This window comes from Camponotus vicinus, unplaced genomic scaffold (assembly GCF_025532165.1).
Source record: "Camponotus vicinus isolate PSW18456_S1 unplaced genomic scaffold, iyCamVici1.0 SCAF_1, whole genome shotgun sequence".
Taxonomy (NCBI): domain Eukaryota; kingdom Metazoa; phylum Arthropoda; class Insecta; order Hymenoptera; family Formicidae; genus Camponotus; species Camponotus vicinus.
This window is the reverse complement of record NW_028141945.1, coordinates 7,959,512-7,979,573: the sequence shown is the minus strand read 5'-3', so window position 1 is coordinate 7,979,573 and position 20,062 is coordinate 7,959,512. Positions and strand designations below refer to the sequence as shown.

At 37.4% G+C, this 20,062-nt stretch overlaps 2 protein-coding genes across 13 annotated transcripts in view; one reads left to right on the top strand and one right to left on the bottom strand.

Annotated features, from left to right (window-relative positions):
- The window catches only part of Tlk (Tousled-like kinase), a 42,401-nt gene extending 33,637 nt beyond the window's left edge, over positions 1-8,764 (top strand). For 9 of the 11 annotated variants that reach the window (XM_083099353.1, XM_083099342.1, XM_083099325.1 and 6 more), the window contains 13 exons: positions 1,941-2,031; positions 2,285-2,547; positions 2,636-2,866; positions 4,110-4,202; positions 4,389-4,850; positions 4,934-5,137; positions 5,247-5,338; positions 5,457-5,604; positions 5,696-5,807; positions 5,918-6,056; positions 6,150-6,261; positions 6,352-6,459; positions 6,540-8,764. In XM_083099353.1, the coding sequence (XP_082955479.1) occupies positions 1,941-2,031; positions 2,285-2,547; positions 2,636-2,866; positions 4,110-4,202; positions 4,389-4,850; positions 4,934-5,137; positions 5,247-5,338; positions 5,457-5,604; positions 5,696-5,807; positions 5,918-6,056; positions 6,150-6,261; positions 6,352-6,459; positions 6,540-6,752 (2,268 nt within the window). In that variant the 3' untranslated portion in view covers positions 6,753-8,764. Of the gene's footprint in view, positions 1-1,009; positions 1,823-1,940; positions 2,032-2,284; positions 2,548-2,635; positions 2,867-4,109; positions 4,203-4,388; positions 4,851-4,933; positions 5,138-5,246; positions 5,339-5,456; positions 5,605-5,695; positions 5,808-5,917; positions 6,057-6,149; positions 6,262-6,351; positions 6,460-6,539 lie in introns of those variants that run through there. The other 2 variants (XM_083099409.1, XM_083099380.1) reach the window with 2 other exon arrangements.
- Positions 8,765-9,797: 1,033 nt separating this feature from the next.
- Positions 9,798-19,443, bottom strand: Top2 (DNA topoisomerase 2). Of its 2 annotated transcripts, none has more exons than XM_083099310.1 (22): positions 19,119-19,443; positions 18,111-18,443; positions 17,773-18,016; positions 16,819-17,205; positions 16,493-16,732; positions 16,127-16,385; positions 15,886-16,055; positions 15,596-15,806; positions 14,924-15,512; positions 14,608-14,839; positions 14,258-14,457; positions 13,888-14,023; positions 13,510-13,809; positions 12,900-13,130; positions 12,638-12,826; positions 12,421-12,553; positions 12,194-12,334; positions 12,018-12,102; positions 11,863-11,945; positions 11,665-11,784; positions 11,469-11,581; positions 9,798-11,396 (listed from the first exon to the last, which is right to left on the bottom strand). In XM_083099310.1, the coding sequence occupies exons 2-22, from the start codon at positions 18,416-18,418 to the stop codon at positions 11,250-11,252; spliced, it is 4,518 nt and encodes a 1,505-aa protein (XP_082955436.1). In that variant the 5' UTR covers positions 18,419-18,443; positions 19,119-19,443; the 3' UTR covers positions 9,798-11,249. The 2 variants fall into 2 exon arrangements, with proteins under 2 accessions (XP_082955436.1, XP_082955427.1); XM_083099301.1 differs by lacking the exon at positions 19,119-19,443 and adding an exon at positions 18,903-19,032.
- Between the last annotated feature and the right edge of the window lie 619 nt (positions 19,444-20,062).

Here is a 20,062-nt window from a genome sequence, read left to right as displayed (position 1 = left end):
TCGTTACGAGAAAATTAACTTTGAATTACCGTAATATGGGTCGCCGTGACGTTTGTTGTTCTTTTACGCCAAACAATTTGTTCCTCGCGAATCTTACTCGCGCTGTCTTTCCTTTGGTTCTATATCGAGATATAAGTATAATAAAAAACTATCTCGAAATAATATCAAGTCCCACGACAAAAATAAAGGCTCATCAATCCTTAAATAGATCGCGCTGCAAAGTTGGCGAGCGTGAAAAAATCTATAATAATCGCGAGTGCGATAATCGGATTAATTATCTTTTGATCGGTCGAAAAGAGAAAGCTCGACAACTTTGAGATACGTGGGTAGACCGCGCGATATATACACAAAATCAAAATACAGAACCTTTCTAGAGCGTTGTCCACATTCCTGTACGATTTGAAAAAAAAAAAACTACCATTATCGTAATATCTAATTACATTTGATTGCTTAATGACTTTCTCTCGGAGCAAGCGTCCACTTCCTGGGCTCTCCCTTCGACGGCTAGTCAAACGGGTGGATGCCCGCGGTAGCGACGGCATTCGTCGCGAGCGCGTTGATCCGGGGACGGAGCAGGTAGTCGCGTCGGCCGACAACGCGAGAAGAGACGCGCGTAATTTATCGCCACAACGCGGGACGCGCGCCGGGGAAACGACGTCACGCGCGTCGCGGCCGGCCAGCCTGACGTAGCGTGTCGTCGCTCTCTTCCTTCGCTTATCAAACGCTGTTAATCGAAGGCGTAGCGCGCGCGCGCCCCCGCGCCGATATCTCCCCCCTCCCCCTCTCTTCCCGTCCTCGATCCGCGGACGCGACATACGAAAATATGTACCGCGCGACACGCCGGAGAGTCGGTTAAAACCGAGGCCGGCCTCGAGCCGAGTAGAGAGAGTGTTCGGAGGCGCAACGTAGTGAGTAAAACTGCCCCCTCGCGGTGCGCGCTCGCGGTTCCCCCTCGATCGCTCATGCACTTCTCCCGACGGTGCGCCGTCAACTTCTCGCCGCCTCCCCCCCTCCCCTCCCTCCGATCATCGCTCTCTCGCTCGCTTCCTCCCCCGCGCGCGCGCGCTCGCGCTCGCGTGTTGCCCCTTGGAACCTCCGTCGCCCTTCCGCTCCCTTCCTCCTCCTCGCCGCTCTAAGGTCCTCCATTTTGTGTGTCGTGATTCCTCCGACTCTAAACGTGTATATATCGGACGTTTCCCTCGCCGTCACTCGCGGCAGGACCGTGCGCGAAATTTCGTTTACCGTTGACACGGCGATTACTATGGGATTTCACCACAAGTCGTCGTGGAAGGTGTCGTCCTCTCTCTCGCTTCTCCACGCATGTTCCATCCTCTTTCTCTCTCTCTCTCTTTCTAGCTTTCGACGTGTTTCCATTTCTTCTTCTTCTCTCTCTCTCGCTCTCGCTCTCCGTCCCTCCTTCCGCGCCGTTTCGTTCCGTCCGGCACCCCTCATCCCTTCCCCTCTTCCTCGCTTCATAAGTCTTTCTCTATCCCTCCAGGTTTGTTCCTTCTAGAGTGTGAATCGTGTCTTTTTAACAACACACGCGATCCTCGTCGAGCTGGTAGCGTCGTACGCCGGTCGTTTCGCCGTTCGCGTAGCGTAACCTCTCTCGTCGCGCTTCTCAAGTCGAGAAACAGTATCGTCGAGTCGCCTCTCTCGCTCCCGTCCGTCGTTGTCACTGCTATCTTTCGCGGCCGGATTCGTCGCGGTGTTGGCCTCGTCTCGTCGTTCTCGTCTCTACGATGTGGCGACGACGTGCCTTACCCTCGATAACGGTCAAATCGCACAGGCGCTCTTGGTGACTGTAGTCCATCGCTATTTGGTTCGTTGCATTATATTTTTCCTCCTCTCTCGCGGCCGTTCCTCTTCCTCCTCTTCTTCTTCTCGTCGCGACTCGTTTGCGATATATATCTTATAGCCGCAACGCCTTCTGCTTTCAGATGTCTGCTGGGTCACAAATTCAGATGGCACCCCAAACAACCGTAAACTCTGGTCAGACAGTTCATAGTCAAGACTCGAACATGAGCACTGGTAAGTCGAAATTATTCCCTTAAAAATGACCAATTTCATGAAGAATAATCTTGGCTCTCTCAGCACGCATTCTGGTCCTTTGGGCAATCAACTTGTCTCGAAGGAAAGTTACGTGTTTCAAAGGGGCTTCTAAAATAAATAAAGCTTCTTTGCGCTCTTGTTAAGATATATCTTTGATAATGTTTATCCATCTATTATAATTATCCATATTAAAGATATCTGGCATTTCTAACAAAATTATAATTATAACTAGGCTCATCGCATAGTGATAAGGAGGTGGATGCAAACACTCCGGAAAAAGTACTACGGACTACTGCTGAGAGAAAAAGAAAACGTAAGGCTGATGACGGAGGTGGGGGTGTTTCAAGTAGCTCTGTAACGAGTAAGGGCGCTAGATCGATCGCCGCTCTCGATAATAAGAAGATCAATGAGTATTTCCCAAAGCATCATCTGGGTAATAGTCCTATTCGGCATGGTGGTGCCAAGAGTCCCTCTCCTCAACAGACTTATCCCATGGTAAGATTCAAGATTAATGTTGCGGAAAGTATTTAGGAAGCAATAGCTTTATGATTTATGCGTGACATTTATGTTTTCTTGTCGACAGTTTCCACCATCGCCTCAACAGTTACTTTCGCCACAAGTAACGACACCTAATTCGGTGGCTGAATTCTCTTCGCTGATGCAGCCACCAAGACCTCATCCTCAACCTCCACCGCCTCCACCACCAGTTTCGACACAACCTGCAGGCTCGATGGTCAGCAAGCAGGTGCAGGTAAGGCCTACCAACCTCAATAGGACAAGCCAGGTCAGGCAAGCGAAGACTAACACCCCAAATGTAAGCAAAATGTGGTAATATTTGCAAGCATTTTATAAGAAATGACCTACTGTTAATATCTCCATCACAAAATTGGCAATTTGTCGTAAAAATTTGGAAGCTTTAATTTTTTTTAAAGATTTCCCATACAAAATATGACAGTTTTATCATTAAAATAGACAGAAAAAGGAATAAGCAAAATTGTTATTATTCTTAATTATTAAAATACATTGATAAAGATAAATAATTGTCAAATTAAAGATTTTTATGGTAATTTTTTCACAAAAGTTTGCCTTTGATCAATCTTTTGTGCAAAAATAAAATAATAAGAGCATTAGATGAAAAGATATCGATGAAAAGATATTGTTATAAAAATTCATTGATTATTTTCTTCTTTATATTTGTGTAACAAATTTTATTTGTAATCTGCAAATTGCTACATAGATAGATTAGATTTCTTTACTTGTCCCATATGTGTGACATAGCGATGGGCATTTCTTGTCAAATGTTTGCAATAAAATCAGCTAATTTCTGGCCAAACTGTAGCACTGTATACATTTGTTATTGTACAAATACAGGCTATCTTGTAGTGCCACTTTTTCTTGTTATACATGTACATGTATATATAACACTTGTATTTAAAGATCTAATAATGTTTGTTTCGAAAATAAAAATTTCAATTGTCGATCGCTCAAAGTGTAAAGCGAAGTGTTAAAGGCATATTTTATTACTTTGGCATATGCATATTTAGTTCTTGGGATTCATTGAACGTTACATTTGAGTTTTAATGAATCTAATATTCCTCGACTATTTCAAGGTAAATTCTACTAAGAATTCTTTTGGGGTTGTGTATTAATTGGCGTTTACATGAGCATCATTTATACTGCGTACATTTTTGGTGTTTTTCTTGCTGCCTGTATGTGATTTTCAGTTCTATCAGTGTTTGCCTGAGTTTTGCTCTTCAATTTATTTTCTATAATAAAATAAAGTTACACATATTGTAGTGAAATATAGAAATTATTGTGTTATACAATTAAATGGCTAGTTATCTTTATCAAATAAATGCGCTGTATCAGTGCAACTTTGCCGGATATAAATTGTTGACAATATGTTAAATTGTCTCTTTTTATATGTATATTATTGCTCTCTTTGCGTGCAGCAAGGTATCCAGTATTTACTACGAGCAATGCTGACAAATGTATCAGATGTTACGGTAATATTGTAAAATTAATTTATTGTAAAAAATATACAAATTGCATTTCAGACAGAACTTACTTGCCAGAGGATACAGGAATTTGAAACTCAAGCATCTTCAGACTTAGAATTACGTAACAACAAAATTGACGAATTAAATAGGGTAAGTTTAGTTGTAATGATTATTAGTTTGTTCAAAATCTATTATCTCTATATCGAGATTAAATTTATAATTTCTTTCTCTTTCTTCTCTTTTTTAACATGTATTCTTTCTAACAGGCGAGTTTTATAACTTTTTGATAAATGAATTTACATGTAAAGATATTTTTTTTTTAAACTTTTGTTACAGACAACGGAGGAACTTAGGCATCAAATGGCTAATCAACAAAAATTGATTGAGCAGCATAAATCGCATATAAATAAGTGTATAGACGTTGTAAAGAAGTTATTAAAAGAAAAATCAAACATAGAAAAAAAGGAGGCTAGACAGAAGTGTATGCAAAATAGACTGAGGTTGGGTCAATTCGTGACGCAAAGGGTGGGCGCGACCTTTCAAGAGAATTGGACCGACGGTTACGCGTTTCACGAGCTTGCACGGCGGCAAGAGGAAATAGCGACCGAACGAGAAGAGATCGACAAGCAGAAGAAGCTGCTGCTCAAAAAGAGGCCGTCGAATAGCGAAACTGGTAGGAAACGTAGTCAACCGCAACCCTCTTTGCATAATGGCACCGAGGCGACGTTTTTGAAGCCGGATGCAGTACCTGGGTCGTATACGTGGCAAGAGTATTATGAAGCTGACGAAATACTCAAGGTACGATGCATCGCGATCATATTCTTTGAAAATATCCCAACATATTCATTTTCAAGCTTATGATAACGTGCATGTGTTTACAGTTAAGACAAAGCGCGTTGAAGAAAGAAGACGCGGATCTGCAATTAGAAATGGAGAAGCTCGAAAGGGAGCGGAACCTACACATCAGAGAATTGAAGCGTATTCACAACGAGGACCAATCGAGATTCAACTCCCATCCTGTTTTGAATGAACGTTATCTTCTGCTAATGTTATTAGGAAAGGGCGGTTTTAGCGAAGTGCATAAGGTGATATAACACATTTCCGTCGTTTCATTAACTATATTAATTTATACAAATGTGAGAATTAATTTATTTATCTTTACCCGTATCGTTACCCGCGGATTTTTTTGTACAGGCATTTGACTTAAAGGAGCAACGGTACGTGGCTTGTAAGGTGCATCAATTAAATAAAGACTGGAAAGAAGATAAAAAGGCTAATTATATAAAGTGAGTAAACTATTAAATAAACTGTTTATTACAATCGTGTTAACTACCATAGGGGGACACTTTAATAAAGATACGCTTTTAAAAAAATATTTCCATGTATTGTTTTTTGTTACAACAGGCATGCATTACGAGAGTATAATATACACAAGGCATTGGATCATCCACGAGTTGTAAAATTATATGATGTATTTGAAATTGATGCCAATTCTTTTTGTACTGTTTTGGAATATTGTGATGGCCATGATTTAGATTTTTACCTCAAACAGGTACATATGATTTCATCATTCACGCGAGTTTCCACTTCAGCGAGATAGTCGTGTAACTGTGTTTTTATCATTTTCAAACCTCTTATTTCAGCATAAGACTATACCCGAGAGAGAAGCGAGATCTATTGTTATGCAAGTTGTATCGGCATTAAAGTACCTCAATGAAATAAAACCCCCAGTCATACATTATGATCTAAAACCAGGTAAACTTGAAATGTTAGAGTCTTTATCGAGAATAGGCTTGTCGAAAAATTTTACTCTTGTTTTTAGAGTAGACGAGTAAAGTCTCATCGTTTGATGTTTTTGTTTGCAGGTAACATTTTGTTAACCGAAGGTAACGTGTGCGGCGAAATAAAAATCACAGACTTTGGTTTAAGTAAAGTTATGGATGAGGAAAATTATAATCCAGATCACGGAATGGATTTAACATCCCAAGGAGCGGGTACTTACTGGTATGTGCTTCTCTTCTACTGTTCCAAATTATTTCATTGTACATTAATCATAAAGTTTTATTGGAAATTCAAACATATATACTTATTATATAGGTATCTACCTCCCGAGTGTTTTGTCATTGGCAAAAATCCTCCTAAAATATCGTCCAAAGTTGATGTCTGGAGTGTAGGAGTTATATTTTACCAATGCCTATACGGTAAAAAGGTATTTATCGTGATATATATTTATTACATATGGAATTCATTACTTATCGTTCGCGAATATAATGCGAATATTTTTTTATTATTTTCGCAGCCCTTTGGTCATAATCAGTCGCAAGCCACCATTTTGGAGGAGAATACGATACTGAAGGCCACAGAAGTTCAGTTTGCGAATAAACCGACCGTTAGTAACGAAGCAAAGGTAACATCGTTGACAGTGTAAATTTTTGTTTATAAAAATGAGAACGTATCGTTCTACAACGTAACGTTTTATTGTTGCAGAGTTTCATAAGAAGTTGCCTAGCGTATAGAAAGGAGGAACGCATAGACGTACTGACACTAGCTAGACACGAATACCTGCAACCCCCAGTGCCAAAACATGGCCGCCAAGCGAACAGCCAGCAGCAACAGCAACAGCAGCAGATACAGCAGCAACAGCAGAGTTCGTTCAATATCGGCATGTTTAGTGGTATGAACGCGTCGAGCAGTTCGTAGTGCAGAGGAAGGACTAAGGACGAAATCCTCGATATATACTAGTACATGCCAAATTTTGAGCGCTCGGACTGTGCACACCATCTCATCTTAGGGAAATAACGATTATTATAATCAATTGTAAATATTAAAACCGGATACTATCACCGTCACCACCACCCACCACCATCACCACAACTATTACCACAACTACCACCGCCATCACCACACCGTCACAACTATACTTACAGGATCGACTACATAGGACATTGCAAGAGAGATGCGAGACTGGTCATCCGCAAGTCCAGGAGCTTGCGTCTTTCTACAAGCCACGCCACATTATTCAGCATGACAAGAAACAATGTTGTGTTCGTAAATATTCAATTGTATTATCGTTCCTTGTATCAAACAGTGCGCTGACTTGATAATAGTGTTTAAAAGAAACGAGAGAGCGAAAGAGAACGAACGAGCGTGCGAACGAGAAAATAACATGTGATAAGTCATTAAGAATTATAAGAGTGACGCTTAGATTAAGGGGAAGGGGGGAAATAGAGTATGAGAGAAAAAGAGAGAAAACAAGAGAGAGAGAGAGAGACTACGATAAAATGATAACAATTCTTCCGAGGGAAGCAAAATTAAATCGATGAAATAAAGAAAGCAACGAAGAGTAGGAGAAAAAATAGAAAGAAACTGAAAAAAATAATCGGAGCAATCGCAGTAATCGCTTTTACGAAGACAACGTTCCTCTCTCCTGACGTTTTAGTGTGCATGAGTGAACGCTAGAGGATTGTTAAAATTAGTATGAATGTATATATTTATACTATATATATATATATAAATATATATATATAAAAACTAATAAATCCGACATAATATATATATATGGTGTAAAAAGGACGACGATAAACATTGACAGTGGGAAGACAACTGTGGTGGCTCTATCCTCGCATGACCTCCGGCGCCGGTTTCCGGCATTCCATGAATGCTCGGCCTGCGTATCATGTTACTTTATTCGAATATTAACATTATTACCTGTATCATGATTAATAACGACTAACATACACGCGCATCCACACGAAACATGTACACGACACAATTACACACGAAGGAGATTTGATTGGTTGTTCCTATTCTGAAACGAGAGTGGGCTTTATATCTATAATGCCGGAACGAATAGTTCGTTAGAAAGAGAGAATAAGAGCGAAGTGAGCATAGAGAGAAAGAAAGACAGAGAGAAAGCGAGCGAGAGAGAGAGAGAGAGAGAGAGTGAGAGAGAGAATCGCGATGTGCTCCCAAAGTGAAAAATATTATAGGATCGTAGTCCACCACTATCACCATCACTTTAAAAAAAAAATCCCGTTTTTAAGCGTGTATGGTTTAAAACTCCGCGACGAGATTTGCAGTATCGAAGCGCGTTATGTTTTCCCTTCTTCACTCTACCTCCTCTTTTCTTTTATCTCCTCTCCTTCCTCTTCTCTCCCTTTTTTGTCAAAAGAGATAGAAAAAGGGAGAGAAAAGAAAAGATAGAGAGAGAAAGCGGATCCAAATGTGTGTATAGAGCAAGTTTCGCGGAAATGGCTAGGCATATTAATTAATTAATCAGATGACAGATAAAAAAAATGGATAAAAGAAAAGAGTAAATTTCTAAGATAAGAGAGAGCCGTGAAACGCTATACCGACCCAATCATTATTTCTTTACTCGTAATTTGTTTTATATATATATGTACGTTATATATAGATAATTATGAAATAGAAGACTAAGTTATTTTATCAAGTGTCCTTGCTTTGTATTATAGTCGCGTCCGTCGACGAGCCGTAGCTTCTGGGAGTAAAAGAGAAAAAGGAGAAACGGAATGCGTTAAGAGCGAACGAGAGAAAAAAAGAGAGACTGAGAGCGAGTGAGTGCGTGTGTTGTTAAAAGTGTTGCGTCAGTTGTTGGTACAATATGGGCACCAGGTATTGATGACGGCTCAATACCATCAATGTGATTGGCAAAAGCGTGGTGAGAGAGGAGAATACAATTACAAGTCTGAACAGAGAGTCTACTACTACTTAGATCCGCCGCTTCAATTTTGACAAAAAAGAAAAAAAAAAGAAAAGAAAAGAAAAAATGCCAACTGTTCCCACATCCTGCATCCTATTTCTCGTGAAAAAAAGACACGCAGCAAATGTATTTTTTTTTCTTTTAGCAAAGCATATTATCTATTGACGATTTCTTACGATACAATTTCAAAATTGCATAATTTGCTCAATATAATTCTTTTCTCTATGATGATAATTGACGTAAATTTTTAAAAAATATTTTCGCTGATTCGTAGAGAGAGATGGGGAGGAGAAGCAAATATTTAAAATAGTAAAAATAAATGAATTTGTCATTCTCTCTCGCACATCTTTCCGATTATATCGTTTTGACTTCGAGTTGAATAGAGCTTGTATCTCTCAAAATTGTTATAATCGGCCTTAAGAGTATATTGTTCGAATAAGTATTTATGCCATATCGAATATCTTTTGTTCATCGTCATAAAGGTATTCGATGCTTATATACTTTGCGACAGGAAGGATTTTATATCTGTACATATCTATAGGATCCCTCAGAGAGAAGGCAATTGGTCAACTTGCATGCGTTCAAGATAGATTGAAAGAGAGAGAAATTTTTTATCTACAATTGTTTCCACTGCGAACGTAAATGGAAGGGAAGAAATACCTTTTTATCGATTAAGATATTACCACGATCTGTCAAATACACACTGTCAAATATAATAATAGACGCCATTCTTTTTTTTTTTCAATCGGCCCTGCGTGTCGGCATAGTCACGATCTTCCTAAAGATAAAATAAAAAAGAGAAATAAAAGAAACATTGGAATTGCGTCAAAGATGGTGTATGAAATGTTATAGCAATAAATTTACGTATTTGTGTATAATTTAAAAAAAAGTTAGTAAACTCTTATTAATTAAATATAAATCTCACGCATCTCTCTCTCACGGTGTGTACCCCTCGCTGCTTTTCGTTTCTTTTCTGTTTTTCTTTCTTTTCTGGTAAACAATGTTAAACAATGAATTACCGAGTCTAAAAAGATAAAACATTTTATTGATATATATATATATACCTATTTCGTGTATGCGAATTATATAAAAATGAAAATCGCTGAAGATACAAAGTATTGATTAGGCTGAGAACACGCGCGCGCGCGCGAGGGATATAATCGAGTGGTTTCGAAAATTTATATAATCGGCTCTCTGTATTAAGATATACTCACTTAATAGCAAGTGCAAGATCGCCGCGATAATTGCAATCATTAATTCTCTTTATTCTTATCCTACGAATGAACGACTACACAGAACTAGTAGATGTATGTACACTCAAAAGTGGAATTTAATGAACACCAATAACCGTAAAAGTCAATTCATGAGAATGCGCTCAGCATTTTAAAATCTACAAACTTCTTTGTTATCTATCAGTGAAAAACGAGCACAAAGTAAACTTACTTTATTCTACGTGTGGTCAGTATAAAGTTAAAAATAAAACGTCCGACAGTTTTTCGCTTAACCGATATTTGAGCGCCGCATTAGCCGTAAGAGATCCGTTCTATATGTATATATGTATAATAGACATTTACCGCTGTGTATAATTTTCTTTAGTCTTTTAGATAACCTGAAAAAAACCATATTGTGACGCGTATGTAAAAATATATTTAAAAATTGTGTATATTTCATATTTTTCTTTCTTGTCATTTTTTATAAAACATTTTCCGGGATCAGTATACGTCTCTTTTTTTCAAATTTTCACCGAAGACAAATGAGATTCCGGCGGCGAAGAGTATAACACGATTGTGCAATAATCGTGAGATCTGGAAAGGGCTGTCCCTTCTTCGCGTATTACGCGGTGCTAATTAATCTATCTAGCGTGTAGACAGTGCTGGACGTTCTCTTCGCAAGATATGAGTCACGTATTTTCTGATTTTTTTTTCTTCTTAAGAAAGATAACATTAAACATGTTGAAATGATGATATATCATAAATATAACACAATATAGTCTGACGAATTTTTTGGGAAAGACAAGTTACGCGATGAGACTCGTGTAAATATTCTGGACACACCCGTACGTCCTGTAGCGCTGTCCACAGTATTTATTAGTTTTGTAAAGTTCTACTCGCATTTACAATACTATGCGTATTCGAATAATGAACTTATATACAAGATGTACGAGATGTTTTTTTCCAAAGAAAAAAAAACACCTCAGAATTTAATGTCGTTCGAGTAAATTTCCCGAGTTAATAATTCGAGAAATAAATATACCTCGAAACACATTTTTAATACGCTTAGCAGATTCCAGTACGCAATCCACATAAAATTACTACTAGTGTCATGACCGACAATCTCAATGAAGACGAAGTCTTTCTAAATTCTCCGATTAAACTTGTCTTTTCATAACGATTCCATCCGCCTTGCTTTCAAGGATTTACACTTTAAACTAGACTCTAATGTCAATCACACTCGGCAAGGCGCGAATAGAACAAGGTTCAATCCGAATCTTCGTCGTCGTCCGACTTGACCGCGTAAGATACAGGCTTCCGAACTCGACCAACAATTTTGCGTGGCGGCGGTAATGGTGAACTATCCGTTATCGTGTCTTCATCAGAATCAGATTTCTTCTTTTTCTTCTTCGTCTAAGAAAAAAAAATTTCAAATTAGCAGACAAAACAAATATATCTCGAGTTAAACTGTTACTGTATACTTACAATATTTTGTTTAGTAAATATATCGTCCGTGTCAGAGTCCTCGGATGATTTTGATTTTTTCTTTGCTTTCCTCTTTGTTCCTTTGCTGTTCTCGGATTTCTTTTTAGCAGGTGCTATAACATAAAAAAATACGGGTGTAACGATTACACAGAATAAATTAATCTAGTTAGTCGTCTGAAGAGGTAAATGTAATTACCCTTTTTAGGCGGCGTAAACTTTACAGGAGAGTCTTCCCCGGAAGAGGATATTAGAGATTTTTGTTGGCTCTGCAGAGAAGAATTGCCGACTAACGAATCAAATAGTTCTTCCGAAGTTGCTGTATAGATGAATAAACAATTAGTATTTTTTAAATGTATAATTATACGTGTGTAAATATATATACATGTCCACTTACGAGTTGGTTGAGGCGGTTTCTTGCTTGGTTTGAAGTTGTCATCGGAATCGCTTAATACCATAATAGAATCATTCTTCTTGGATCTGTAAGCAAAAATATGCAATGACAAATGGAACTCGGAATGATTCGTAGTAATTGATAACGATTATACATACATTTGTTCAGAGTCTGAAGAAGGTCCGAACATATCGCGACTGTTATCATCCGAATCTTCACTGCTCATGTTATATTTCTTCTTGGCTGTTATTCAAACAGATTTAGCAAATAATAACAATATTTCGAGAAATGATAAAATATGTACTAATTTTTTGAATGGACAAAGAAACAATACCTGCAGTTCTGCGAGATTGAGTCCGTTGTGGAAGCGGCGAAATGCTACCGAAATCGATGTCGTCACTATCGTCCGAGTCTTTATCCTTCTTTTTCGCTCCTTTTTTGATCGGCTTAAATGGCAATGTTGATTGCTTCAATCCTATTTATAGTGAAAGAATGTATATTGTTTAAATGTCTGTTGCAAAATATGTAATATGCAAGTGAGTTAAAGTACTGAATACTGACCTTTCTTTGCAGCTGCTTTCTTTTCCAACTTTTCGGGAGAAATTCCAAGCCTATGATCGAGAGGCTTGAAATTAGAATCGGCTATTGCATCAAATTCGCTTTTCTCCTCTACAGAGATTGGCTCCTTCTTTGTCTGATACAAAAGGTAGATTTATAGATATGAAAACGATACAGATACAGAAAAATCATAAATCAGGATAATATATGATAAACTTACCCTCGACTTCTTTACTATGCCTTCCTTCTTATCCTTTGATACAATATCCGCCTTTTCTATCTTCTTCTTCAATTCAACGTCAATGACGGGAACTATGCGACGAGTATCTTCATTTTTGTAAAACTTTGAAGGCGGTTTTTTGATGTTTTGTTTCGTTTTACTGTCTTCCTTCTGTTCTTTTTCTTCCAACTATATACACAAAGATACATAAATTATGATAATAGCACTTTCATTTTAAAGAAGAAGAAAAAGATGAATATACCTTATTTAATTCAGTCAATAGATTGTCCAAATCCTCTTTCCATAAAGAGATCGGGGTGCGGACTTGCAGTCTTTTTAACTCTGCCATTTTTTCGTCTCGTTGTCGTAATAAATCATCCTTCTTCTCCTTTGTTAAAGTCCACATCGTCATTCCAAGAAGATAGTCAAAATTTTCCTTCTCCATCGCAGTCGCAGTCGGAGCATTCTCGTCATCGTGTTCTGCTACTTCTTCCTATTTTTACAATTAAAATTATTGATGAAGCTGTACATACACATACACACACGCACACACAATAATAATTATATATATAATGCAACGACAAATACACAATCATGATGCAAAGCAAGGAATTTAAATTAAATTCTTTAAACAAAAATTCCTTACTTATTTTTGTAAAGTGGCAAAAAGAATTTTTGTCAAAAGATTTATCCATTGAAAAACGAGTGTGTTCATTGAAAAAGTTATGACATTTAAATTGAAAATTTTACACATTTTATTTCTTTCCAGATTAACTTACTTGATCTTCCTAATGTAGCAGAATAGATGAATTAAAATAAGTAATTATAATTTTTTTCGCGATATGATAATTTTGAAGCAAAATGCTACTTACTAATACTTGCTCCCTATTTTGAGATAGTTTCCAAACCACGACCGGATCCGAATCGTAATTACGTCTGACCAATTCCGCTATCATATCCTTTTTCTTCTTATTCTCTATTACTAGAGTACCATCGCACTTCTCGAGAATAAAGCGAGCCTGATTTGATAGTTTTGCTGACTCTGCTTTTAAAATTCCTTCTAGATAATCTTTCCTTTTGTGATACATCTCCAGACGTACTTTATAAAACACTTTCAATATCTGTACCACGTTTTCGTATTTGTTCAAACATAGATTTTCGTCGAATGCACACTGTAATAAGATAATATAGCGTTGAAGAGATATTGCGAATTTTTCACTTAAAACCAGTGCGACATGTCGGTATCTTACCATAGATGTTATTGTCGTAGTTGTCTGGATTTTAAACGCTTTATGAAGACCTTCTCTCTCTAACTCCAATAATTTGTCACGATTCAAGATTATTATAAAGTGTACTGCCGTATCTGTATTGTACTCTTTGTAATCCCTACGGCAAAATATATATGAAAAAAATATAAAAGAATGTAAGAAAATTCCCTCACATAAATCGTTTCATCGATTATTATAATCAAAAGAATATATAGGTAAACAGAGAAGTGTGTTGTAAATAGGCTAATAGCTCAGTGGCAGAGTGATTGCTTTATGAGTAAGAGATCTTAAGTTCGAATCCTGATGCCTTGATATTCTTCTTCTGTTTGTGGAGATTTTATACAATACTTACGTGATGATGGCCGGAGTTTTATCACTTCCATGTAACATAGGCTCCAACACAGTTTCCTTATACGTTTGTGTCCATGTACCAATGGGAAGTTCAGTAATCTCCAATTTATCGGGTCCGATCACCGATATCTCCCCGCTTATAACGTAGCGATAATCGCCACAACTCTCCACTACGCCTTTGAAATTTTTATAGTACGGGGACTAAAAAAAAATTACGATTACGTGACGCAAATAAAAAGTGATAGGCCTCGATACTTTTTGTATTTCTCTCACAGAGAAATACAATATAAAATTCTGGTTTTAACTTTCTTCTTCTCTCTCTATTTTTAGATAATTTAATATCAATATTACCATGGGTTTCGGATCCGCGCCATCCATCATTCTATGTAGATTCTCGATAATTTCACGAGGATTGTAGTTCGGAATTTTTGTCATCCATCCGGTACCGATGCCATCGGCGCCATTTACTAATATCATAGGAATCACAGGCACGTAAAAGACAGGTTCGATCTTTTGATTATCATCGTATTCGTGTTTTAATAGAGCATCATCGTGTTTGTGAAATATATATCTTGCTAGTGGGCTGCAAAAAAGAAAGTGATGATAATGATATGCAAATAGACATATATAATTTCTTCTTTTATCTATATAAGATTGTGGCAAATACCTGAGCATCGTGAAAATATATCTCGGACTGGCAGCGTCCTTTCCTCCGGTGAGTCTTGTACCAAATTGACCAATAGGCTGTAGAAGGTTAATATTGTTGCTGCCGACGAAATTTTGAGCAAGATTAATTATAGTTGCCATCAAAGATGTCTCGCCATGGTGATAAGCTGAGTGCTCGGCGACCGAGCCCGCCAATTGGGCCACTTTTACCTCACGCTTGTCGTTACGTTTTAAACAGGTAAACATCACTTTCCTCTGACCCGGCTTAAAGCCATCAATCATATTTGGTATGGACCTCACATTGTCGTAATTACTGTACAGCACCAGCTCGACATTAATGAAATCCGAAAAGGAGACGGTGCGCGTATCTTTTTCATAGAGATAACGCTCGCCGAGGCCAATCTCCTTTCGCCTCTTCGTCTCATTCATATGGTTCATCAGCCAATCCTTACGTTGATCGACACACTTCTTACTGAAAGCCATGATGATGTTTTGATCATCTCTCTCGCCCTCATATCGAAAGCGTATTCTGTGTCTGGCCATATTTTCAAAGTACTCCTTCGCCTCTTTGGCGGTGGAAGTACCCAAACCTATATAAGTCCAAAAAAAAGTTGTTAGATGTAAATTCTGTAATAGTTAATGAAATGAGAATCTCAAATTTTTGAGTAAAAACCTTTGTAGTATTTGATCTTATACGTGTGAAAATTTTCTGTGTCTTTTTTCCACGCTTCGAATTCTGGCAACGAGAAGAAAGATAGAGTTTGGCTACCCTTAGTAGCCTTCACGATAGGCGTAATGAATTCTTCAATAAAATTCAGCTTCAACAAGGACGGCCAGTTGTGGTGGATAAAATTAATCAAGAGACCTTTGATATGTGAACCATCCTAAAATAGTGAAAATTTAATTGTAAATATATATATTAAATATGTATTAAATCGGCACGTCTTGTATAAAAGATTTAACCTGATCCTGATCAGTCATAATCATCATCTTTCCATAGCGCAATGTTTTTAAATCATCTCGAGTTTCGTATTTCTTTTTGTACTGAAGACCAAGAATTTTGATCAAATTATTGATTTCAGCATTCTCTAAGATTTGTTTGTGAGTAGCTTCCCTTACGTTTAGCATTTTGCCTATAATCAAAATATCAATTAGTATTATAACATTAAATTTTACTTAAATTTTTTCAGTAAGACAAATTCACCTCTCAATGGAAATATGCCATATTTATCTCTGCCTATAGAAGCAATACCGGACACAGCCATTGTTTTAGCTGAGTCTCCCTCGGTTAATATGAGTGTACATTCCAATGATTTTGCAGTTCCTGCATCATTGGCGTCTTCCAACTTTGGTATACCGTGAAGTTTTCTTTGTTTTGACTTAGGACCCAATTTCTCGAGCTGGCTATCGGCTTTAAACTTCGCCCAGGATAGCACTGCCTCCACGACACCAATTTTCGTGATCTGCAATGACATAAGAATTGTGAGAAATGATTAAGAATGTGTATACAAGATGCGAAAAATTATCTAATATCGAAACAATAACTAAAATATTAAATGTTTGCATTTACCGAAGCGATAAACTTATCGGTGAACACGCATTTGGAGCCGAAACTTTTCGCTTGTAAAGTCATGTTCTCTTTAGTTTGCGAATCAAATGTAGGATTATTAATGAGACAGTTGACAAAAATCCACAAGTGATTCTTGATTTGAAATGGTTTAATAGCTACACCAGCCTTATTTTTCTTCTTTAATGTTTCAATCAATTGTTTGACTATTAATTCAGTCACATGATCGACGTGTCTGCCACCCTATATTAATATTTAATGATGTTGTATAAGTGGTTGAAATAATTTTACATTTTATAAAAAATTATTGTATACAGTTAGTCTCTTACCTTCGTTGTCGCGATACTATTTACAAATGACATTTGCTGAAATCCTTTGTCAGATAAAGTGAGTGCCACCTCCCAACGAGGACCACAATTCTCATATACAATTTTCAAAGGATTACCAACATCGTCTTCTTTTCCTTTAATGTAAAAATCAACATAATCCTTAAAATTCTTTACTGGAACACGACTTCCATTTAAATAAACTTTGACGCCCTTTGAGGATGCAGCTACATCATATGCTCTTCGAGACATCAAAGCTACAATATCGTTGTCAAGAGATTGCATTTTAAACTTTGACAAGTCTGGAGAAAACGTGACCTTGGTGAAATCATCTCCATGATATTCCTTAATCCTAGGTTCGCTAGCTTTTCCCATATTATCGCCCCATGTCTATATCGATGAAACGAAAATTTTAAATTAAAAAACAATTAATATAATTATAATGATAAATAATCAGTACAAATTTGTAAAAGGCTGAAAAACCACAGATGCTGAAGCAAAGGCGCAATTTATATTACAAAGTATACATTAAATGGAAACATATATTGATCGAATAAATATATATTGATTGAAAAAAAGTTACATATATACTGAAATTAATCACGTTTTAAACATTTCGATCCGATCTAGATCAAATACAAAAACAACTTTTTTTCTGGACATTGTTATTGTATTTCTTATGTTTCTAGTGAATCATTATATTATTCTTGAAAAGAATCCAGAGCATATTGAAACGTTTGTATTGAATTTCACTATACATGTAACTTATTTTCGAAATCAATATATATTTATTTCATTTAATGTACACTTTGTAATAATAGTATAATAGCATAATTTGCGCCTTTGCTTCAGCGCCTGAGGTTTCTCAGCCTTTTACAAATTTGTACTGATTAAAAATTTTAATTTACTGATAGCAAGAGATAGATAGAGATTGAAATATCAATTAATCGTACTCACTTGCTTCAAACATTTTTTGTATTCTTTTGTGGCTGTTTCAACAGTAAAACGGTGACTAAAAATATTACATAATTTGGCGCCATAGCCATTTCTACCACCAGTCACTTTTTCCTCTTCATCATCATAATTTGATGATGTCAAAAGATGGCCAAATATCATGGTGGGCACATACATGTTTTCCTCTTTGTGTATTACTACAGGAATACCTTTTCCATTGTTCCACACAGAAATAGTGTTATTTTCACTACACAACAATATAATAACTTAATATTTCCTTTAATTATGCAATTTATATTGAAATTCTCTTGAAAGAAAATGCAATATTTAATATAACTTACGAATCAATATCAATCTTGATCATGTCCATTTTTGGATCGCGTTGCTTATTATCAGCAGCATTTACTAGAATCTCATCAAAAATTTTGTACAATCCAGGAACATACTTAATGTCCTTCTGAATCATCATATCTTTCTCCTTGTCAAAGACCCACATCATTTCCGTTACTGGTTCCACAGATCCAATATAGGTATCCGGACGTAGTAAAATATGTTCCAATTGGGATTTCTTTTGATAAATACCCTCAATGGTCTTCTGCTTGGTAGACGGTTTGCCGTCACCGGCCCCATTTTCCAAAGCTGTACTCATCTTGATGCACTGTATCTTCAGATATCTAAAAGTCAATAGCAAATATAAATTATAATGTAGAAAGTTACAATAAACAAATTCTAGAAGAAAAAAACTGAAACAAAAAATATATCTCGAAAAATATATCTTTACAATTAGAACCGTTTTTTGCAAAACCGTTAAATAAGAGAGCGATCAAACTTTAAGCTAGTTCTTAACAATCGCTCGTGAGATCATATTGTCTTTGCTGTTGATCAAAAGTTAAACGAGAATAGAAAAGGTTCGCGAACGTTGCGATCGTCAAGTAAAATTTTAAAGGATACCGTATCTAACTCTGTAAGTTTTTATTTTCGAAAACAGAAAAAGCTCGCGAACGTTGCGATCAAGGTCAAGTAAAATGTTAACGGTTACTCTGTCTAACTGTAAGTTTATATATTCGAAATTCAACTCGGATTGAAAGATAAAGATCTCGAGAAATGCTCGCTCGCGAGACGAAAACCATTACCGAAGGTGTAAGCGTCCACGTTGGAGGGAGCTTTGAAAAATATGGCGGGAAAAGGCCAGCATCTAATTGGCGCGGTTCCGAGGGGACGACGACGCCGTTTGTTTTCGAGACGATGAGAACACCCGTTCACCCCGCCGATGACGCGCGGAAGGTTCGTTACTCGCTGGACCGCCAGCGATCTCGATGTAGGGAGAGTCGGAAGGGACGGCAACGTACCTTCAATGACTGCGTCTCGACGACGACGATGAGGGTGCGCTGTTCGTTGCGTAGCGTCCGTCGACTCTAGGACCCCGGAACGTTCATTCGCGTGGCTGCGGACGCTAACTATTGGCATATCACAGGGAAGCGAAACGGTGGTCGTTCTTGCTGGACGACGAGACACGACGACGACGCGCGATCGGTTCACTCGCTCCAGCCGGCGACCATCATCACTCGCAAACTAGATACCGCACCGCTCGTGTATGTGAATTATATATTTTATTTTACTGCGTCCATCCGGTCCGTATGACTCGCTTCGCGCTATTCGACTAGCTCCGATTGGGAACACGACTGCCAACCTTCTCGTGCTGGAGCTTGAAATTCTCCGAGGATTTCTTTGTCCTGATTGGTCAATTAAAAGCTGTTCTACCCGACGATCGATTTTCGAACGCAATCTCGAAGAACTGTCAAAGGCTACGGTCAAGGAGACGCTGAGGATGCTTTGAAAAGGTTTGATTGACCAATCAGGTTAAAGAAAATCTTTACTCCTTTTATCCTGATTGGTCGATCAAACACTTCAAAGCATCCTCATCGTCTCCTTGACTGCAATCAATTGTAGCTTCACAAAACGAAGAGATCTATCGGAATCCGTGATATCGAATTATCAGCTGATAGCGAGTTGCTGAAGCCTCTGGAAATGTTATCTTAAAAGAACTAAAAATAGAAAGCTTGCTAGCAAAAATATGTAATAAACAATGCCATACGATTAATTAAAAAAAAATTTTTAGCATTTGAAAAATTCTCTATATTCAATTGCAAATTGCGTCTGTTTTCTTATTGGAAAACTTATCACAACGATCGTAATATAGTTTAAGAATGAAATTAATTTTTAACTCTCTTTAAAGAGGTATTAATTAAAGGCTCCTTTTCAACTAAACTATTTGTATCAAATTGAGGAAGAT